This window comes from Mytilus trossulus, chromosome 12 (genome assembly GCF_036588685.1).
Source record: "Mytilus trossulus isolate FHL-02 chromosome 12, PNRI_Mtr1.1.1.hap1, whole genome shotgun sequence".
NCBI classification, from domain to species: domain Eukaryota; kingdom Metazoa; phylum Mollusca; class Bivalvia; order Mytilida; family Mytilidae; genus Mytilus; species Mytilus trossulus.
The window spans coordinates 22,162,162-22,186,393 of NC_086384.1; the positions used below are offsets into that span (position 1 = coordinate 22,162,162).

Genomic DNA, 24,232 nt, shown 5'->3' on the forward strand with positions numbered 1-24,232 from the left:
AGCTGTCAGTCTGATCAAACGGATCATCGAAGCACAACTTGAGAGATCGACATGTGAAGTCTGAGCTTGAACTTATAGCCGTTATAGTCCAAGGTCTGAGAACATAAAACTCGGATAGCATATTATAGATTACATCCTAATCTTACGGTTGAAATTGAGATCGAAATTAACTGTGACCATCCGATAACTTGAAGTCATTTTGTTTATGTTTGAGCATATTAAAAGTATTTCATATAATAAAGAAATGGTAGAAATTAAATATATATGACCAATGATTTCATTAGCACTAAATAAAGACGGATCTATGAATTCTTGTCATATTTTATAATCAACCTATTTTTCCACAGCCACTTGTTTCTGTCATTAATGGGTTTATTATCCATACCCGTGTGAAAAATCACCCCATATTGACAGAAACAAATGCCTTTGTATTTTTCTCATTTTTTCTGAAAGTTGAGAGTGCGGATATACTTGGCATTTCCGTTTCATTCCGGGTACTACAAATTACTGGGGCGAAACGGGGTAATTCTAAATTTATGCTAGCAGACGGGTTTTCTTTTAGCGTGTTGTTCCAGTTAATAATTCAATACGATATGGTTTGATATGGAGATGATACAAGTATTTTTTACCTACAGGTAAGTTTTATCTTATAGTTCTTGAACAGTATTATCATTGTCAACCTGGATACACTACAGCACAGGCACAGGAGTCAGTTGAAAAACCTGTGATGCATGCATGCATGTGTGTTACAACTTACACAAACAGTCCCCACTATTAGTGCACTAAAGCTTTCACATGCATTGGTATGGTTAGCTCTGTTTCTGGTACACATCATCTTCAAAACTACAGATATGCATCCAAAGAATAGCCATGGATCGTGTTGACTGTTGTCCTGGCATTTTGAGGGAGATTTACCATTTACTGGGTGTCGGACCGTCTGGTCAATATGTCTGTCATCTTGTTGTCTGGTTTTGTTAGTGCATTCTCCTGTACATTTTTTGCCAGATTTTTCATAATAGTTATATGATAGAGCCTTATATAATCATAATGTCTGACAAGTTCAAAAATCAGTGCCTATAAGGCTATATCAACTATTTTAACTGAGTTATGCCCCTTTGTAGTGTTAAGGCAGCAACCATTTGATTTTCGGGGGGGGGGGGGGGGGGGGGGGGGGGCTATGGTTTTTTTTTGGAGAAAAAGTTTGTTTCCAATTTTTGGAGAAAAAATAATTTGTTTTGAATTCTGAAAAAAAAAAATTGTTTGTTACACCCTCAGCTGCCAGTATATGTAATGCTAAAATTGAAAGAAAAAAATTGTTTTTCGACTTGTCGCGATAAAAATAGATCGTTTTTCGCCGCTGGCGAAAAAAAAGTTTGTACAGAAAAAAACCCATAGCCCCCCCCCCCCCCCCCCAGAAAATCAAATGGTTGCTGCCTAATTACATGGAGAGTTTCATTGTTATCAAATATTGATAAATGAATATACGGTAATACCTCTTGCAAATTATGAATTATATTATATGATATGGGAAACTACATTATATTTGCCCTCAAGCCTAATTCATTTCTCTTAGATATTTGCTAAAAAGTTTTAAATATAAACAAAAAAACAAAAAAATAGAAAAGGAAGATATTTTTAAAAATTCCTTTGACATATACATGTATTATTATATTCCATGCCAATATATGGAAATAATATTTAATAGAATTTATGCCTTTATGGCACTTTTTCCACTGTTCTGTGTCACATTTGAACAATAAATGTCTCTTCAGTGATGCTTGAGGCCAAATTTTTGAAAAAATTAAACTAACAAATATTAAAGAGCTGATCATGAATTAAAAACCAAAAAGGATCTTAACATGAAACCAGATATAGACAAGAAATTCACCTAAAGTATGCACCTATTTCGAGAAAGAGACGGAATCAAAACCAATATTGGACTATAACTGACACAGGGTGAAGTTTGATCTAATCTTGCTGTTTTAAAGCCATTTTATTGAATGTTTGATAATCAATGTGTGGGTCACTGGATCTAAGCTCTTCATTCATGGTCAGAACTTGATCTCAGGTGCTCTGGAATGGTTTGAAAATTCTGCTTCACATGTTGCGCCTGTTGTGTTGCTCAAAACAAACATGGTGATAAGTCTTACTCTTATTAGGTTTGTGACATTTGTACAAACAATTACTGGATTGTGTTTTAAAGACACTTAATAAAACATATGATGGTCATATCTGTCACCATCACTCAGTAAAACAGTATTCGGAGGAGAAATATATGATATTCGGTTGATGCAATCGTAGAATCTATCTTTAATTCAGTCAGTTTTAAGATTTAAATTGGCTGTTATATATATTTCTATGTACTGTATTTCTGTATTCACAATTGATAATTTATTAACACTTGTTCAAATGTAGACCTTTACTCAATTTAATTTTTTTTTTCTTTTAAATTACAAAGCCTGTGATTTCAATTACTAAAGTACTTGAACCATACAGTATTAGTTGTTGTATATGAATACTCTATTGATAGATTCTACTACTCTTTCCACTAAAGCTACGTTGTACATGTATATTATTGTACCTTATTAAAAATTTAAATGTCAAACCATGTCAGATCCTGATTGCTAAATTTACATTTATTGTCTCTCGTAAAGCATTCCTTTTCACCTGATCTAATCATATATAAGTAGATTGATTATTGGAGATTCCGCAGTATCAATTTCATTGTTATAAATGATTTTTCATCGTAGCATCCATCGAGGAATTTTGTTATATTTTTATGTCATGGATGTGTAGCCAGGTAATAAGAGTTTATTGATAATTGTGAAAGCTTATGTAGCAAATGCAACTGAAAACAGCAATGAATAATTTATATACTTCAACTAACACCAAGTGTAACTATTTAAAGGAAGTCAAGTAAGCCACTGGAGACGGAATGAACACTTTCCATTCACAATTAATATTGATCCGAAACTTGTCAGTTATATGTTTGTCTTTTACAGAAATGGATGTTAAACATTGAAAAATGAGTGAAAATCGAGGATTAAATGGTGGACCGCATCAATATGATGATTATGGAACAGTGGATAAACAGCCAATTATTGACCGTGATGAACTTGTAAGTCTATTTTGATGTAAACAATTAATAATGCCTGAGCCCTTGATCAGTGTCAAAATTGGAGTTAGTATGGTTATGCTTAATCTGTATGATAGAAATTTAATTGATATATACAGTACGTGTTATAAGGTTAATGGATGTAGTTTAAAATCTAAATTCTCATCACCAGAAAATTTCATTCATATAAATAGAAGATGTGGTATCATATGATTGTCAAGAGACAGCTCTCCACAAGAGACCAAAATGACACACAAATTAACAGCTATAGGTCATCCATCGTACAGCATTAAAATTTCTTGCCTTGAGCTGTTTTTACCATATAACTACAAGTTATTAGAATTTGTACAAAAAAATGTTATTTTGTTTTTTTAATTACTTGATATTAGTTTTTACTGATGATAATAGTTTACCAGAAATATTTTTTTGCACTTATATATATATATTAAAATGCAATTTTAGCACTTTATCTATGAACATGATGAAAGGATATCTATGTACATGTAGACAACAACCCAACAACAACAAAAATTATTATATTAATTAAGTTTATCATATATTTAGTACAAAATACAGTTATTATGTATATCTAATAAAGATTCGTTTTTCCAGTCTGTATCACCTACCTCGTATTGCATAGCTAAACCCGTATTGCATGGTAAAACCCATATTGCATCCCTTTTTTTTTTTTTTTTAAATATACAAAACACTTAAATAAATACAATAATAAACAAAATATTTTCAAAACAACAGATTGTAAGGTAACCCAGGTGCTTCGTATAAATAATTGAGCAGTTATTTTAAGGCTTTGAAACAAGACAAAAGCAGAACTTAAGGTAACCCAGTGCTATGGATCAGAAAACAGTTCATATAATATAATACTCTTCTGTTGAAATATATGATAAAGCATATAATACATGGCAAAATCCGTATCACATGCCGTATCATCCTCGACCAATATCATTTATAACTATTTATCATATATTTAGTACAAAATACAGCTATTTTGTATATCTAATAAAGGTTCTTTTTTCCAGTCTGTATCACCTACCCTGTATCGCATACCCCGTATCGCATGGCTAAACCCGTATCGCATACCCTGTATCGCATGGTAAAACCCGTATCGCATACTTTTTTTTTTTTTTTTTTTTTTAAACTTAAGTCAGTTTTTTGGGTTTTTTTTTTGCTGAAGAATTTTTTTTCTATTAAAATTTTTTTTTTTTTTAAAACATTAAAAAAAAAAAAAAAATATTAAAAAAAAAAATAAAAAAAAAATAGGTCAATTTTTTAATGACGTCATTGTTTGGTATGTAACGTCACGAACATCAAGTTTTTACAACAATTTTTTTGGCACACTAAATGCAACTATAAAAAATACAAAACACTCAATAATACAATAATAAACAAAATATTTTCAAAACAACAGATTGTAAGGTAACCTAGGTGTTTTGTATAAATAATTGAGCAGTTATTTTAAAGCTTTGAAACAAGACAAAAGCAGAACTGAAGGTAACCCAGTGCTATGGACCAGAAAACAGTTCATATAATATAAAACTCTTCTGTTGAAATATATGATAAAGCGTATAATACATGGCAAAATCCGTATCACATGCCGTATCACCCTCAACCAATATCATCCCTCGGGCCTAAGGGCCCTCGGGCTGATATTGATGTCTCGGGATGATACGACATATGATACGGATTTTGCCATGTATTATTCTCTATATAAAAATTGAAGCCTATTTTGAGTGTGACCAACAACAGATACAAGCTTTTTCTGCTGGTTTTCCTCTAACCTATGATACTGTAAACCAACTTATTTTCGCGGATACTATATTTCGCGTTTTACTCTTTCTAGACCACTTCACGGCTATTTAATTTCGCGATTTGCTAATTTACTTGATGTATTTTAATAAGGAAAGATCAACTTTTTATATTTTCGCGACGATTTATATTCGCGTTATTTTTCTACTCGCGAAAGTCGCGAAAATTAATCGCTCGCGAAATAAGTTGGTTTACAGTAATCGTATCTAAAAAAAAATATGTGAATTTTTTTTTTGCTTTCATTGCGGAGGCTGTATGGTTGCCTATAATAGCTTCATACACTTCATTTCAACTTTGGTGGATAGTTAACTAATTGGCAATCATACCACATCTCCTTATTTTTACATTGAAAAATTAAATATATATATATATGCAATGATAACCTTAAATAAAAGGCAAAAGTTAATCTTACACATCTGTAGGAGCCTTCATTATCATCTGACAACGTTATTACTTTAGGGACAGGAAAAGGATTAATTGACATTTTGTGTTTGCAGTTCAAATATAGACTATATGATTTTTCTATCAATATTTCTGAGAAGTTTTCTTCTATAGATCATAAATAAAATCACTAGAGATTTATAATCCTTACTAAACCAGTATAAAGTTATGATTTCATACAAGACATGATGGGTAAGATTGAAGTGTTTTTCATGCATTAGTTCACATATTTGATGTCTTAAGAGACTTGTACATCATGTTTTATGTCATATAAAAAAATTCTAATAAAAACCACCAAGGTTCAGTAAATTAAGTGCATGTATACAGACTACATTACAGTTCAGTATACTTTATAGTGCATGTATACTGAAGAAACATTTGATTATAATAATAATTTCATTAAAAACTAGTGATTATTAATTTGTCAACTGAAAACTTAGTTATGATAGATTCTGAAGAACTCCCGATTAGTATGAAAATAGAATGCTTTTATTAATTTGAAATCAAATATATTGCATTTCTGCAAAACAGGCTGTAAAAAATGCTGTTATCAATTAACACTCAGTCCAAATAGAATCTAATCAATTTCCCAGTATTGATGGTTCATTCTCAACCAGAAAATTCAATCACTAATAATAAGCAGCATTTTATAACCAAAACTTGAGCAATATGATCTACACAGCAAAATTGCTGTGCACATTCAATAAATAAACTGATTAACTTTTCATAAAGCTTGTTCTGACAGTGTAGGTGTCATAAACTGGTACTATATAAAGTGACCAATTCAAGGAAAAAACTTGCAAGCTTATAAATTTTAAAGCTCTAATACATGCTAAGAGTTAACAGACAGTCAGGAATAAAAAAGAACTTTTCAGAATTTGCATCTACTATATAGATGTATCATAGAGATAAATCTAAAAAAATCTAGTTCTTCATCAATTCTAATGGAAATAGATCTCAATTATTGCCTTTTTTCACTTTTTTTTTGGTCGTAAAAATGTTATGTGAAAATTATTACTGACATTAACCTACAATTTTATAAAGAATTTCTTTTATCCTCAAATAGTTTCCATTGTTACATAAATTTATGCAAGGTTCAGTGGGAGGCAGTAAAAAATTTTGTATAAAATATTGGGTAAAATGCTTGGTTGCTGAGATGAAATCTATGTAAAGCTATATTTAGTTGCTTTATCAAATAAAATACTATTGCTAAGTTTACCCAGTTTGATATCCATTGAACACGTACATTGTTTGTGAAGCGAAACTGCATAAAAAATGAAGAGATGTATTTATTATATGATTGCCAAAGAGACAATTATCCACCAGAGTTCAATGACTTGCATTGAATATATCCTTCTGATGTTGTAAACTTTGTTTGGTTATTTCAGTTCATACATCTTTATAGTTTTTAATCTCACAAAAAATGTGGCTGACTATATATAAATTTGATCAAAATCCATGTGTAAAATGAAAATTATAAAATGCATAATATTTGTGTTACCTACACTTTTTTTTTCATGCCTGAAATTTTGAACCTGAAAGAATTTATAGGTAGCAGTATACTTAAGATTGTGAAATGTAAGAAAATTGTAAGTGGTCCAGACTCCTGAAATACTCAACTCAAGGTGAAAAAAAAAGAAAGGGGGAGGGGGGGGGAATTGTAGCTACTGTAGTAATCCCTTTTTAAGGCACATATTTTGTCATTTCTCACAGTTAGTCCCAAATATCCTGGTTTAGAAAAGCCACTCTATTTTTTTTATGTGAATGTCAGATTTTTATATGTCTATAAACATGCAGTAAAACAACAGTTCCTGCTTCGATCTTCTACTTTCTCTTATACTTATTAATTTCCTAAATGTATAATTGGTATAAAATCTTGTGTAGAATATTAATGTGACATACACTTTTCTGTAAGAATTCCATATTGATTAGCCTTTTTCCTGCAGATTTATCTTCTTAAACAGGACAATTAACAGATTATTTCCTACTTCGGAAATTGTCCTTCTTTGAAACACTTCCTACAGACGGAAAAGCTGAAGTGTTATAACGAGCCTATTAGCCGTTCTTATTGATTCTAAAGCTAGAAATATACTGCATTATGGCGTGAAAATGATTATTACGGCCAATGTAGCGAAGGAGACAAATATATAATATTTGATATGACAGTCTTCTTTAAAAAAACCTGATGGATTTGGCATTAAATTGTGAAAACTGTCTGCATTGCAGAGAACCAGCAAATAAATACATGTAATAGTATTTGAAGTGTTTTATATATTGTGGGTCAAGGGATTGAACCTGAGTGTCTTCTCAGCAATAGTTTTAACCTAAAAACTGATGAATTTGGCATTTAATTCTAAAAGCTGTCAGTGCATTGCTTTGAAGCAGCAAATAATACTTTTTTGAAGTCTTTAATATAATGGGGGTCTTTATTGTCAAGGGATGGAATCTCAACAAAAGTTTTACCATAAAAACTGAAGGATTTGGCATTCAATTGAAAGCTGTCTGCTTTGCAGAAAATAATATTTTTTTATTTTTTTTATTTTTTTATATATATAGTGGGGGTCAAGGGATTGAATTAGGAATTTCTCAACTAGTTAAATTCAAACTGATGGATTCAATTCTAAGAGCTGTCAATTGAAATATTCAATGAAGTACAAATTTTATATAATAGGCTTGTTTGCAGACTTTGACAATACATGTACCACAAAATCAAATATCCACTGAAATATAAATTTCCCTCAATCAACAAACATTTGTATCCACAAAAATATAAGAATGATCTTTATCTACTTGTGATGTGCATACATGTATAATTTTTTTTTGCACAGTGTGGACTTCAAAGATTTAAATTTAGAATGATATTTAAATTAAGAGCATACTTTTTTCATCCGTCCACTATATTAACAGAAAATAATAACTTGTTAGCAATTTGTTTGTTGTTTAAATCATATTTTAAACAGTCTGTTCATAAGAGTTTAATATTTAAAGTCAGTATTGTTGTAGACGGTGAAATTTTCAATATTTGAAAAACATAATATTTTTGTAATGTATTTACATCATGAAAGCTCAGTTTATAGAACTATTATTAAGTTTAAATATACCTCGTCAAATTGAATGTGTGACGTCACAATGTTTTGTGAAAAATCGTGTAGAAGTTTTTTTGTAATATTGTAATAGAAGAATATGAACCTATATTTTGACAGTCTGCGCAGTCATCTAATAATTAAGTGTTTATAATAATAATTAGGTAGCATTCATGTCTATATGTATATAAAAGAGTACTGTTATAAACTAGCAAGTTTGTAACTGAATGAATGCATATGGTTTAACACGAATAGAAATATGAAAGGAATAAAAATACCGCTTTTTTTTAAAAGACTCTCATAATGACTTTTCTGAAATGCAAAGGTTATACTTAATGAACTTTATAAAATTGACCGACATTCATGGGATTAAAAATGAAGATTTATTAAGAATAAAAGCAATGACAATTTCTATAATTTTTGTTTTAAAATAACACAAGCCACAGCTAGATTCAAATTGTCCACATCACAGCTGGGTTTTCGTCCCATTATAAAATTGCATATTGTAAATTCAGAAATTATTGTGTGCATTTATTATTGCGATTTTGTCATTTTAGACTTAAATGCAATTTTAATTATTACAATTTTGAGAAAAGTCCTGTTTTATTCATATAAAAAATGTTCAAAATGCAAGTTTAAATTATTGTGTTTACAACTCTCTCGCATTTTTCGCAATAATTCCAACCTTGCAATAATTTCTGAATTTACAGTACCTAAAAAATAATAATAACAATAATAAAATTTCATAAATGTACAGTGGATGAATAGACCATACTGCGGATACCTTACTATTCATTGGGTACTTATTTTCATGGTTTTCCAGGGTACAGTTTAACAACGAATTTAATTGTTGAATTTGTAATGAACTTTCTATCTAAGGCTTGCCATTGAGCAGACAAAAGCAAAACCATGAAATTAAAAACCAATAATAACTCATTTTTTTTCTCAATTTAACGAAAATTAGTACATGTATTTTGCTTAGGCATATTCACTGAAATGTTCTTATTTTATTTTAACCCAAAGATTATAAACTTCCCAGATACCCTTGTCACAAATTACCCAGATACCCTTGTCACAAATTACCCAGATACCCTTGTCACAAATTACCCAGGTACTCTTGTCACTAACTACCCAGATACCCATGTCACAAAGTACCCAGATACCCTTATCACAAAGGAGACAGACAAACTTACTGGTTTTCTACTGCACTTTTGTGTTGGTATCTGTTGTTAACATATATATTACAAAGACATATTCTCAACAATTACATGAAACAGATATGTCTCGTTATAATAAGCCGTACTGTTGGAGTATGCCAGTTCTTTCTTTGTTTTACTTTGTTTGCAGAAAATACTTATTGCATGAAAAGATCAGATTCATATATATGTAAGAAACTTAAGTAACTTTTAGAAGATTAACAATTGAGCGATTTCAAGATCATATACAGTACATTTTAATGTTTTTTTCTGCTTTGGTGATATGGCCTTGAACAGTCATTAATCAACAGGAAATTAAAGCAGAAATGTGAATATTGATATATATATGCGATGGATACAATTTCATTTTCAATAACAATTGAATTAAGCTTGGATAATTCCTGGAAAATTGTTTTATATGTCTCCAAATTTTAAACTTTTGCAATGAGCATTTTTTTTTTTTTTGTATTGTATATTCAACAGCATATTGAAGAAGCCATGTCACTGCATGGTCACAAAGACCTGTAATGTACTAATTAACCTAAAGTCACATTCTAGAAATTTTGATAAGCAGTTTACAATGCTACTGGTTATATTGTTTAATTTGCAAAGATCAATTCCATCAGATATCTGTATTAAAGTGAATTACTTTCTTCATCCTTCGGCAGAAAATTGTTCTAAAAGAATTATGGGTAATAAAATCATACTGATGATACAATCCTTATTTAGGAGTTAATTTTCTCTGTAATTACAGGATTCACTGAATTACATCAGGGCTACTGTGTGTGATTTAATTGGTGATGTAATTGAATAATTGATAATTGTTTTTGACATTGAGTGCTAACTATTTATATTGAATATGGATCTAATGATTGTATTGAAACTAATTGGTATTTTAGTTATATGGTTCGCTTCTAACCCCAACAGATCCATAGAGGGTTAGTAAAATCCATAGGGGGTGAGGCCAAAGTACGAATCCACTGTGGATTTTATTCACCCTCTATCACTGGATCCGTAGGGGTCAGTAGTTAAACCATATAACAAAGTTATCGCATGTTGCACTTTTTTTGCTGTGTTTTGTTGAAAAATAAACAATGAAACACAACAACATTAAAAGATGACGTCACCATTAAACGTCATGAACCCCCTATGCAATTTACTAACCCCCCTAAGGTCTCATAGGGGGTCACCATGTGACAGCGTTAAACCAATCACAACATAATAATTTTTCATATGCATTGGTGCGATAAAATATCATGTGAAACAGATGTATAATAGAAATATTGTACAGCCCTAAACTAAATGTCATTTATTAATAATAAACAGTTGCTGGTTAAAATTAAAATTTTTTTTTGAAGGGTTTGACACATTAGTGTTGATTTTGTTTCATATTGAGTTAAATTGCACTATTGTAAACAAATTGCTAGATCAATATCTGATCAGGATGGGAACTGTAAATATTTTGTGAGATGATATGGAATCCAAGGCCCTCATCAGTCATAAAACTTTACTTTGTATTTGGAGTAGAAAATGTGTGATCAAAACACCTTATCCGATAATTTAGTACATGTAGGTGATTTCTGAGTCTGAGTACTATAATAATGCTTGAAAGTTTTATAACCAAAAGGCCTGGCCACAGGGATTGATATCATATGTACATGTGCATGCTTATATTTTATTCACAACATAAGTCAGACTTGGGGTTGATTTATAGCTGAATTCACAGGAAATTGTCTACAACTGCAATGCAGACTGTATGTTGACATGGAGATGTATGTTCTTGTTGATTGAGATGTTGGATAAAATTGTCTAATTATACTCCCACTTTCACTTTGCCTCCATGTTTGTTTTGTCCCATAGGTTAAAGTCTGTCCAACAAATGGTTTCATCACATTTCTCAGACACTGACTTGACTGTTATCTACATGGATTTGGCCAGCAGGTTGACAGTGATATAAATTGTAAAGTGTGGGCAGTTCTAGGATCTGTCAGACACATACTTCCTGTCTGATGTTCAATTCCTTTGAGCTGTTAAAGTGGTTGAATGAAACTTAAACAAAATTTGTCACACATTTGTTCAATACCTCTGATCATGAACATATTGATTTTATATTTGGTGGGCAATTTACTCAACAGTTTAGGAAATTATGTGTCCTTTTCAGATTGTAATGTCAAAAACATTACTTCTTATTTTTTTTACTTTATAGATTTTAGATATTGAGTGGGAATATGTTCTTAAATATGTTTTTATGCCGTTTTTCTGGCATGTAGGGTTATCATTATAGCAATATTTATTAAAATTGTCATAATTTGGGGGGTTTAGCTAGCCATTACCCCAGGTTTAACCCACCATTTTTTTTGCTTTAAATGTCCTGTACCAAGTCAGAAATAAGGTCCTAGGGGGCTCATCAACCTCTCCCTCCCCCTTGTGGTGGGGAAAATTTGGTTGATTATGTAGGGAATCACTGAAGCATGATGAGAGAGACCCCCTCTTAGGTCAGTCAGTGGGCCCCCTTTATGAAAAGTTTTGGATCAACCACAACATTTTTGTTTTTGAGTTTATGAATACTTTACATATCTTTATATTCCCACATCTTTCAGTAATAAAGCTGACGAAAGAAACCAGACTAACTGTACATAACTATGTATAAATTAAGGTGGCATTTTGTGTAGGGACTGCATTGGGTTCAAGCAAACTGTATATCTAAAGATGACGAAGTTGCAGGCTGAAGTGAATATTGCTAGAAAGCCAGTCAGACTTAGATTTTTTAACTTTAGATATATATGACCTAGAGGCAAAAGTCCTAAATGTATTCTGTAGACATTCATGCTTCTGATAATGGGCTGAATTCTGAAAAATTTACAGCTCTTTTGTTCATTTTAGTATAGTTGTAGGTAGACTTAATATAATATGGTATGAAGTTTAACAATGCTATTGTAGAAAAAGGCTCCTGGTCATTGTTAATATGATGATGGTGTATTAGGCATTGAGGGATTAGGAGGGATCTAAGACCACAAGATGATGTATTAAGACTTCTAGGTGTCCCCTAGAATGTTAAATATTTATTTAATGATTTACAACATAAAAATGGATCCCTTGTCAATCTTTTTAAAAAAATACTTTGTTAGACTTATATTTAAATGGAAAATGTTTCCGGGGAAATATAATAATTGATCAGTTTCACATTATGTCATATACATTCATATAAATAAATTGATACATTAGATAACTGTGTTTTTATAAACAAAATTCCTATTGATTTGATGGTCAAAGACTTGATCTGAGGTAGCAGATGTTTTCTTTCTGTAGATATGTCAATAGCCATTATCTGGACTGTCACTGTGTAACTGATGTATCAATATTTCTCTCTATAAAATCTTTCAAATAGTTTTATGTCAGATTGTTGTTGTAGATTTTGTCAGCTGTTTATATAATAACCTTGCTTAATCTAGATTCTTCTGTCTAAATTGAAAATAAAGTTTGATGCCCCTGCAGTCGAGGGGGTGGGGGGTGGAGGGGCATTATGTTTTTCCCTTGTCTGTCTATCCGTATGTACAAAAACATTGGTTTTTGGTTCTCTTATTTTAGTTTGCCTCACCCAAATGTTATAAAACTTTATTACACAATGCTTATTACCAAAAAACAGAGATCAAGTTTGAGTTTGGTGTCATCACTTCTACCTTTCTAGAGTTATTCCCCTTTGTCATATAGTTGTCAAAAATGTGCTGGCACTTTAAATTCAAACGGGGTGCACACCATATTTAAATAACCAAAATGTAATGAAGATAATATCACTTACAATTTGTATCAAGATAAGTTCCTCTAATTTTGATTTGAAAGGTGAGCTTTAACATCAAATCAAGAGGTTTCAAAGACTATCAGATATGGTGTAGTTCTGACCATAAATGAAGCCAACTAGCAATGCACATTGTTGCTTCGATGATTCTTCAGCGGTTTGGGGGTTCCAGGGGAAGTATGGTTGCAAAGCTGAAACTAAAAGGAATTGATTGAAATGGACCTGTCACCAGCCCAGGGATGGAGCGTCTTGAAAGACCTGTTGTTTGAAAACTCTTATCAGAACCTTTTTAATGTCCAGTGCCAAATATTTCATGTAAAATGATTAGAAATCATCAATGTTGCAGAGCTATATAATGCTTATGTAAAATTGCCTGAAAATAAGTAGTAGTTTGTTTTAAGCCTGGCCAAATATTGTCAAATCCTTGTAGGTTGGAATCTATTTTGAATACAAAACTAGATCCTGTTCATCCTGAAAGGTTTTACAATATTATCAAGTTCTAATTACACTTACAGTAACTAGAATATCCGATATGAAGGATTATAATTGCTTTGTATATTTGCAGAAATAAAAGTACAACATATCAATAGAAAGAATTTTAAGCAATATCTTTGTCAGAATATAAACCATTGTATTTTGTATTGATTAAACGTGAAGCTTCATTTATCATTTATTGTACAAACTAGAACCCAGAGTATTAGTCTAGGCGATATTTCAGATTGATGAAACTCTTGTTTAATATTTGATGATTGGTAATTGGAATAGAAAAGTAAATATTATTCCTTCAAAGGCTTATAGGGATGTAGAAAGGATCTATAGGTATTAAAACTAATCTTATTTCTTTAGCTGATTACATTTGTAGCAAAAATTATAAGTTTAAGTGGATATTAGTTTTTAGATGAAATTTGACAATACTATATATATTAGTTTGATGTAAGATGTAAAAGAAAAATCTTTTAATTATGCATTGCCATCATTGAAGCATTAAATTGGATTGTTAAATGAATGGTACCCATAGGTACACTGATTATAAGTCTGCTACTATGTTGTTGGTATCCCTGGGTTCAGATAGTTCACAGGGCTATTAGATGAATAGCTACTGATATACCACTAAAAGTTGTACCAACAAACTAGTGGAAGTTAAAAGTAGGGGGGTTGTGAACTTTTTTTCATTTGCTAATGATATGGAACCTAAGAGTTGAAAAATGCATCTTGGCAATCTAGAAATAACTTTTTATTTTATCAACAACATTACCTCCCCTGTAAATGTATCATATGCCCTACAGTTTGTTTAGTTATGAGTATAAGTATAATCCACTAATACTAGTAGTTTACTACAGCTGCTGGTCAAACATATTTTTATTTGAAGTAATACCAATAACAACAGTGTTATTACAACCTCAATTGTTAAATGAAACTGAATTAAATGTATAAATAGCCGGAGGATATATCTCTGTAATAATCATTATAACATTTATCAGATCATCCATTTAAACATGTTAAATGACATCATAGATACCTAATTTCTAACACATTAAAGAGACAGAATTGGGGTATCTCTTAAGCCCTTTATGTGGATGCTTTAAGGCATGTATAATGGTGAATTCAAGTTTACACTTCAATGATTGTGTAGGTGTTGGTATTTAGACTACACCATTCAGTCTACCAGAAATCCTCTTTTCATTAAGTATCACTGTACTGAGCAAAATGCATTAAAACATTTAATGACATTGAACTATCTTCTTATATGCTCTGTGATTTGGAGTTTGTGGCGGTATTTATTCCCCACCTTTGCAAATTATTGTGAATTTGTCATTTTTTCAGTTTTGGTTTATTACATAATTGTTCATAACATTCAGTTGTATTATGTTTTTATGGTTTCTGAATAAATGACCGTTATTGCAAACCTTGTGTTAGATATTTTGCAAATGAACTTGAATCCTTGTGGTATTTCCTTTTCACGTCATCAGTTTAAAAGAAAAAATTTGGCTGACAAAAATAATAAGTCCATGGATGATTTTGCCCCGAAGCAAAAATTGTGCATTTACATTGTAAACAGAAAGTGCATTTATTGTATGTTTTATACAATATTAGAATTTTCTGTTTTTTTTTTCTGCCTGTCATGCAGTTGTTGTTAGCATTAAAGGATGACAACCAGCATTAGGTAGACACCAGTAGCAACTATAGGTCACTATACAGTGTTCAATAACAGTGGCTGATCTAGAAATGTTCATAAGTGGGGGCCCACTGGCTGCCTAAGAGGGGGCTGGCTCCCATCACGCTTGAGTGATTCCCTATATAACGGTTAAATAAATAAACCAACCAAATTTTATATTCTCAGAATGGCTGCCCTCCTCCCCCCTCAAAAAAAAAAAAAGATCTGCCTCTGACTAATGAACAAAACCCACACCACATAGAGAGCTATAAAAGCCTTGCCATAACTTAATAAATAAATTTGAGTTTTTACTGTCTTCTGATTGGTTAAAATTATTAGTTTTATTTCCAATGTTGTCAATTTTGATGACGACACGCCCACATGTGTGTACGGTTGTTATAGTTAATATAAATAATATAAAAAGTTCTTTGAGCCTTATTTTTGATAGAAATTTATTTATAATGAATGGCAATAATTCATTTTTATCTTATTGAACCATAAAACTAATTTTTGACTCTTCACATTTTACATAATCCGCTTCGCTGATTATTCAATGTGAAGAGTCAAAAATTAGTTTTATGGTTCAATAAAATCAAAATAAATAATAGCCATTCATTAAGTGTAAAAAATTGGAATGAGACAACATAAGTCTTGATTTGTCACAGTACAAAACAAAAACCAAATATGATATTATCAGGAACAAAAGACAAGCACTGAATTACAGGCTCCTTATTTCTATAATTGAAAGCACACTACTATAGATTAGGAATTCAATTTTCAGTCTTGACTTTTTAAACAAAAAATTAGACAGAGATTTATGTTATTGTTTATTATTTACATTTTTTTATTTATGTAGAAGTGCATTTAAAATTGTCATTCTGTAGAGATAAGAGATTTAAACTTATAAACTCAATCAGGTGTTCATTTGTTTATTTATTATTTAAATATGGATTCAGTTGAAAACTTCAAGTCATGCTTCAAAGGTCTTGTAACAATAGGCTTTTAAAATGACAGTATAGAGATAGTTAGAGAAAATTACGTACTGTGGGAATTTGTACAATGTGTATTGTTATTTGTTATGTCAACCAATTATAGTGTAGTACTATAATGAACTTGAAATTTATCTGGTTCTAAAAAAAAGATGAAGACCAAACTACTGGTAGGTGCAATTTAGAATACCTTTATTATTAATTCTTAATATGAAAGTTTTGACATGAATATTCTTTGAAATAAGCCAGTCAGTGTGCATTAGCTAAGCTGGTCATTATATTCGGAATTCTTGTGCTTATCTTTCAGAAGTAAATCTTTTTTAAGGTTCCATAAATTTGACTGAGGTCCAGGTTCTGGACCCTGTATACCTCCATATGTTTTTTGAACAATTTAAGTACAAATCAGACTATGAGTATGCTAAGTACTCATTTCCTCTATGATCGGACCATTTAGATTTTAACATTCAGAAGCAGACTTTAAAAAGTTATTCTTCATTAACTTCTGACCTTAGTTTTCATAAAGAATCATTCCTACCCTACTCTATTTACACCATGTAATTTGTTTTCAGTTAATTTCTTGATACTCCCTGTTTTCTGTTTTCTGTTTTTTAAATTATTTTTACAATATTATTTTTATATATTTTAGAGCTCAGGAGGAGGGATTGAGATGTCTGCCAAAGCTAAGACACCAGTGCCACTAGAAGACACATGTTTCTTTAGGGATGGCGAGAGAAGAATAGGTAACTATACCATTAAATTTTATTTTGTGATTTTTAAAAAAAAAATTATTGAACATACCTTCCTTCCTTCTGTTTTTGTAAGAGTTATCTTCCATGTGTGCAATTAACTTCATTTGTAAGATCAAAGCGAGGAAACCTTATGTTTACAAGAATTGAGAAAGTAAAAAATCATGTTTACTAATTCATCAACAAGACTAGATTAACTGAATGTCAAATTGTAATGTTTTCTATTGCAATTCTATCGGGACTCAGGGATCTGGTGTTTTTAAGCTCGGGATTTCGGGATCTGGGAATTTCTTTATTTGAATTTCTGGACCTCAGGATTTCGTGTTTTTAAGCCCTGGATTTCGGGATTTCGTGTTTATAAGCCCAGGATTTCAGGATCAGGACCCCTCCTATCCCTCCTCATTCAAAAGTTTTGCTGCATTGATCTTTTGAAAGGGATGCTTAGTTCACATTACTTAAAGAATTATAGCTTGAAAAGATGCACATCACATAAATGACTCTTAGTAAATAGTTTCTTTAAATTTATAGGAACAAATACAGAAGTTCCTCATCTTTTCAACTCATAAATTTTGATTTAAGAAAAGATATACAAAATGACATACCATTAAAATATGTTTATATATAAATTTTTATGGATGTATTTACATCTTTTGTAAAGGATTTAAATTGAATTTATTTGAAATTGTTGTATTGATATATCACATTTAAGATATTAAGTTAGATATTTTATGCTTTACTAGTGATTTAAACATTCAATTGTGTCACTTTTTGTAAGAATTTAATTGTGTGGATCACTGATATACCAATGATTATGTGTAGAAGTGAGGACAGTTGGAGTGTTTTTTATATAAAAAAATAAGGAAATGTGGCATTTTTGCTATACATGTATAAAAATAAGGAAATTTGGTATGATTGCCAATGAGAAAGCTAACTACCATTGTTCAAATGAAGTTGAAACGAAGTGGATGCAGAAGTAGAAACCTAATTTTTATTGTCGAAGAATGAATTTTGGTTAAATTTGTATCATTTGTTAGCTCTTATTGCCTGTTTTCAATATTTATGATAACACATACTGGGTCAAAGAAAAAAGAGCCCTTAGCTAACCAGATGTAAAGGTCAAATTTGAGCAGTGCCAATTGGTCTCTTTTACTTTGCAAGATTTCCCTTCTTGTCTAGTGTTAGAGGGTGCTGCTTCATGATGCATCTAGTGTTGGAGGGTGCTGCTTCATGATGCAATGGTAACATAATGGTCTCATTTGGGTCTAAACGTGACCCAGGATTGCTGATTTTTTGTAAGCGTGACATGTGAATCAAACTATTTTGCCATGAAAATGGGAAACGAAGTCTAGCAGGACACAGAAAATTACAAAAAAAATTGCTTACGTACATAGTGTAACATGGATAAGCAGGATACAGGAATCTGACATAACAGTAAGAGGGATCCAGGATCAGAACCCCCCAATGAGACCCACATTGGAGGCTTAGGATGCAATAGTATTAGATAAGCACTGAATGAATCAGAACTTGGTGAAAAATATATGAATAAGGAGATGTGGTATGATTGTATAGAGACAAAATATATGAATAAGGAGATGTGGTATGATTGCATAGAGACAAAATATATGAAAAAAGGAGATGTGGTATGATTGCATAGAGACAAATTATATGAATAAGGAGATGTGGTATGATTGTATAGAGACAAAATATATGAATAAGGAGATGTGGTATGATTGCATAAAGACAAAATATATGAATAAGGAGATGTGGTATGATTGCATAGAGACAAAATATATGAATAAGGAGATGTGGTATGATTGCATTGAGACAAAATATATGAATAAGGAGATGTGGTATGATTGCATAGAGACAAAATATATGAATACTGAGATGTGGTATGATTGCATAAAGACAAAATATATGAATAAGGAGATGTGGTATGATTGCATTGAGACAAAATATATGAATAAGGAGATGTGGTATGATTGCATAGAGACAAAATATATGAATACTGAGATGTGGTATGATTGCATAAAGACAAAATATATGAATAAGGAGATGTGGTATGATTGCATAGATACAAAACATATGAATAAGGAGATGTGGTATGATTGCATAGAGACAAAATATTTGAATAAGGAGATGTGGTATGATTGCATAGAGACAAATTATATGAATAAGGAGATGTGGTATGATTGCATAGAGACAAAATATATGAATAAGGAGATGTGGTATGATTATATCATTGCATAGAGACAAAATATATGAATAAGGAGATGTGGTATGATTGCATAGAGACAAAATATATGAATAAGGAGATGTGGTATGATTGCATAGAGACAAAATATATGAATAAGGAGATGTGGAATGATTGCATAGAGACAAAATATATGAATACTGAGATGTGGTATGATTACATAGAGACAAAATATATGAATAAGGAGATGTGGTATGATTGCATAGAGACAACTTTTCATAAAAAAGGTAATAAAGATATAAAGCAAGATCAACATGCAGCCTTCAATAATGAGAAAAAACAATGTGTGTTGTATAAGCTATATTAGTCCTAAGCATATCAAAATGTGATACAAATCTAAAGAGAAAACCAATGGAAGTTGAAAATGAGGTCTATTTCTGTATCTACAGCATTGTATAAAGTAATACAAAAACTTTGAAAAGATGAAATTACAATGATAAACAGAGGAAGCAACTATTATGTTAATGCTGCAGGGATGCAGATTAAAAATGGGACCAGAAACTATTCCCTTCAAAGAATAATTTTGACTTTCAGATTTATATTAATATATATATATTTAATACAAAATTAGCATAAAGTACCAATTTGTCAACACTTTATGAGGCTTATTTTATTAAAATACTGAGATGTGGTATGATCACATAGATACAAAACATATGAATAAGGAGATGTGGTATGATTGCATAGAGACAAAATATATGAATAAGGAGATGTGGTATGATTGCATAGAGACAACTTTTCACCAAAGGTCAAAGGTAATGAGGATATAAAGCAAGATCAACATGCAGCCTTCAACAATCATGAATGAGAAAAAACAGTGTGTGTTGTATTTATAAGCTATAATAGTCCTAAGCATATCAAAATGATACAAAGGAGTAGGTCCGGTAAGAGCCCTTTTTGGCCCTAAAATAAAGCAGTTTTACAACATTGATAAAATGTAAAATTTTAATTATTTATTGAACAGTAGAGTGCTTCTGCTACATAAATATGGACTATTTTTGACTATACAGTGAACATATATCGGGTACTGGCACCTTAAAGTCATGAGCAATTACTGAATTCTTCACAATTGTAACATTTTAGTTAAATTTTAGACGGTTTTCGTGTAAAACGAAAGTGGCCACATTCGTGTTCATCCATAATATTGAAATTGAAGTTGTATTTTATGATAATACATAACATATATAAAGGTGGAAGTTGAAAATGAGGTCTATTTCTGTATCTACAGCATTGTATAAAGTAATACAAAAACTTTGAAAAGATAAAATAACAATTATAAACAAAGGAAGCAACTATGATGTTAATGCTGCAGGGATGCAGATTAAAATGGGACCAGAAACTTCCCTTCATAGAATAATTTTGACTTTCAGATTTATATTAATATATATATATTTAATACAAAATTAACATAAAGTACCAATTTGTCAACACTTTATGAGGCTTATTTTATTAAAATGCTGGTCAACTTGTTTTGCCTTCCAGGCAATAACCAGAAATTACCATATCATTTATGATTAAAAAAAATACAGCATTAGGAAACTATTGAAGAATTTCTCCATGTTTGCATTTGCAGGGTCAAAATATTAGATTTGATCATATCCTTTCCTCCATAGTGACGCCTTTTGACGCCACCCCCTTTACTCCATTATAAATGATGCCTTTTGACGCCTGTGTAGTACCTCAGTTAAAACGCTTTGACTACAAAGTGTCTGCAGTAGACTAAATAAAATTTGTATCCAATATGAAAAGGAATATCATAGGAATATCTGACTTAAATTTATTTGATGAAATATTTGTTTTTCGCAATGCATTAATACTTGGAATCATATTTTCAGAATTTCATTAAAAAATCCTATGCGAATCAAGTATGCAAAAAATAAAATTCAATGGAGGAAAGGGTTACGTAACACAGTTATCATTTTAATGAGTACCATTATCGGCTAATGTGCGATGATCATTGCGCTACAACAGTTAGATTTGGCAGTGTCTATTTTGTTTGGACTCCAATGATAAAAATTGCAGTTTATCTTGACATATATATAACTGACTGATTCAAAATTTACTCTCCTATAGAATAATAATTGTTCTTATCACATTTCATTATAAGACAAATATAGCATATTATCATGTAAAATTCATTACTGTATTCGTCATTACATAATTATACATATAAATATTAGACAAACATTGATTATATTGTAAATTAACTGACAATGGTTTTACCTTTGGGTATAAACTGTAGTATTATTTGTATGATGACTGTATTATTATTAAATATGTCTGTGATTAAGACTGGCCTGTGCTTCTATGAGTGCTTATAGGTTGCAATTCTGTAAATATAGACAATTCAATTTCCCATAGGAACTCCTTTTGTTGCTAAAACTGAGGCACTTTTACTATGAAGTTTCGTGCAAAATTATAATCATCCCAGAACAGAAAGTTGATATGCCTTACAATTTTATTCAAAGGTCAAAATATAGGGCTGCAACGGGCAGCATAATTATTTACAACATTTATATGCCCTGAATTTTGTGTCTAGTGGCTGATATTTTAGGAAATCTATATGAAGAAAACCTGTCGATCCGCTTCTATCTTTTAACTTTTTTGGATACAAGTAAGATTTTGATATCTGTTTGTATTGGAGTTCTTGAAATAATTTAACCCAGTTGATATCTTTCAAGTTGCTGGTTTATTTGGTTGATTTGTTTATATGTTGATACCATGTTTTATTTAGGCTTCAGCAATAAAATCACAACTTTCAATAAAATAAGATGATTAGTCAGAAGTTTTACTCCATAATTTTGCACTGCATCATATCTTCGATTGTTCTTTTATACCATTGATCCACTGATTGAAAAAGTCATTGGGTACTTTGATTTATACACTGAATGACTTAATTAACTAGTCTACTGATTTTAAGTCAGACTGGATAAATCTTATTCCATTCATTAAAGTTCTTTAGAAAAGTCTGAGAGTAAGAGTAGACATTTCATATGTCAATTAAGCCAATGCAAAAAAATGAATTGAAATTGTAGGCTTTTCTGTAATGTCATGAAATCAGACAAGATGTAGGAGTTTCATGTCTAGTAATTTGACATTGTGAGAGAAAAAAACAAATTGCAAAATCCATTCCATTGTAATAAATTAGTAAAAATGTGTAAATGTCACACTTAATAACTTTCAATTTATCTACTAAAAGGTCAGATGATGTGAAATAGGGCTCTTCACAGTTGGTTCAGCCATATTGGATTGGGGGCAGATTTTTTGGATGGAGGTGGAAATAGTATGAAAGTGTGGGAAATCCTATGTGTGTTTCTAAGCAACATATATGCAGCTATGTTTAAATGATGTTTTCCCGTATTTTTCACACCATTTTTAGCTCTATTATGAAAATTTGCCCCTATCCAATATGGCCGGACTGATCGTGCAGAGCCCTATTCTGTAGATTATGAAATTATTTTGTGGATATTTTATTGTCATGTTATACAGAACTTTAATGATTTAATGATATTTAATATTTTTATGTAGGTTCAATGCCAGAAATCAAATGATAGGTTCTTTCCAAAATTTTAAATTGTGTGTTTATTTGTTGTTTTCATCATCATGTTCCTGTAATAGTTTTAAATACCTATATTGATTCTATTCCTTTTAACAAATGCATTACAATTGCTTACATATTTTACCATTTCTCTTGTCTGTTAAGTAGCAGTCTGGCTAAGAATCATGCAAATGATGAAATAGTGATACACACTGTATCACAGAAATCAACAAGACTTTTTGTGTTGATGGGTCTTGTGAAGTTAGTACTAAATTCAAAATATTAAACCATTAAACACAGTATATTTTTCTTGGTGCTTTATTAAATATTCATAATTTTGACTTGGGTTCAATCCATTAAACTATACCAAATACCCCGTAAATATCCCAGACTATGGATGTATCACCCCTTGCATGATTCTTAGCCAGACTGCTACTTAAATCACGTAGATGCACAAGTAGCTTTCCATTACATTTGTACAAGATTTCGAATCAAGCTTGAAATAGAAACCTTTCTGTATACAGATTAAAATTTTCTCGACAATTTTAAAGTTGTACATCTCATATGAACTGGTTTTAAGAAAAATTCTTAAAATCAAACCTGATTATTTTTTGTATCATGTATATTGTCCAGGCAGTTACTTTGATCATTTGTTTTCTCACATACATGTTTTAATGATACTACTTGATGTATTGTTTTACATGGTACTTTAAAAATGCTTACACTGCTGTATTATAAACTTTTATTTCTTTGAAAATAAATCCAATTTATTTTAATTATTTTTAAGGCCCCATTTATGGGCACTATGTTTCTCAATCTGTTGTGTTGATCTGTTCTCTCGTCCTTTTGTTATGCAAACATTGACAAATAAACGAACAACTGGTTTTCAAAAATATTACAATAAACAAAATAGAATAAAGATAAAGGACAATTTCAATGTAACAAAAACATTTTTTTTTTATTTGACATTTTGATACATTTTATACATTGTATACTAGCAAATTGCACATCAATTGAAATCTTGAATTTTATTGATATTCAGCTGAAATTTGCTGCTGTTCTGTCATGTGATACCAGGGCAATAAAATTAATTGT

The 24,232-nt window shown here is 30.9% G+C and overlaps 1 protein-coding gene across 3 annotated transcripts in view; it reads left to right on the forward strand.

Annotated features, from left to right (window-relative positions):
* Positions 1 to 498: 498 nt before the first annotated feature.
* The window catches only part of LOC134693295 (anoctamin-7-like), a 60,388-nt gene continuing 36,654 nt past the window's right edge, over positions 499 to 24,232 (forward strand). For 2 of the 3 annotated variants that reach the window (XM_063554044.1, XM_063554043.1), the window contains exons 1-3: positions 499 to 635; positions 3,003 to 3,118; positions 17,246 to 17,339. In XM_063554044.1, coding sequence (XP_063410114.1) covers positions 3,026 to 3,118; positions 17,246 to 17,339 — 187 coding nt within the window. In that variant the 5' untranslated portion in view covers positions 499 to 635; positions 3,003 to 3,025. Of the gene's footprint in view, positions 636 to 2,543; positions 2,801 to 3,002; positions 3,119 to 17,245; positions 17,340 to 24,232 lie in introns of those variants that run through there. The other variant, XM_063554042.1, reaches the window with a different exon arrangement.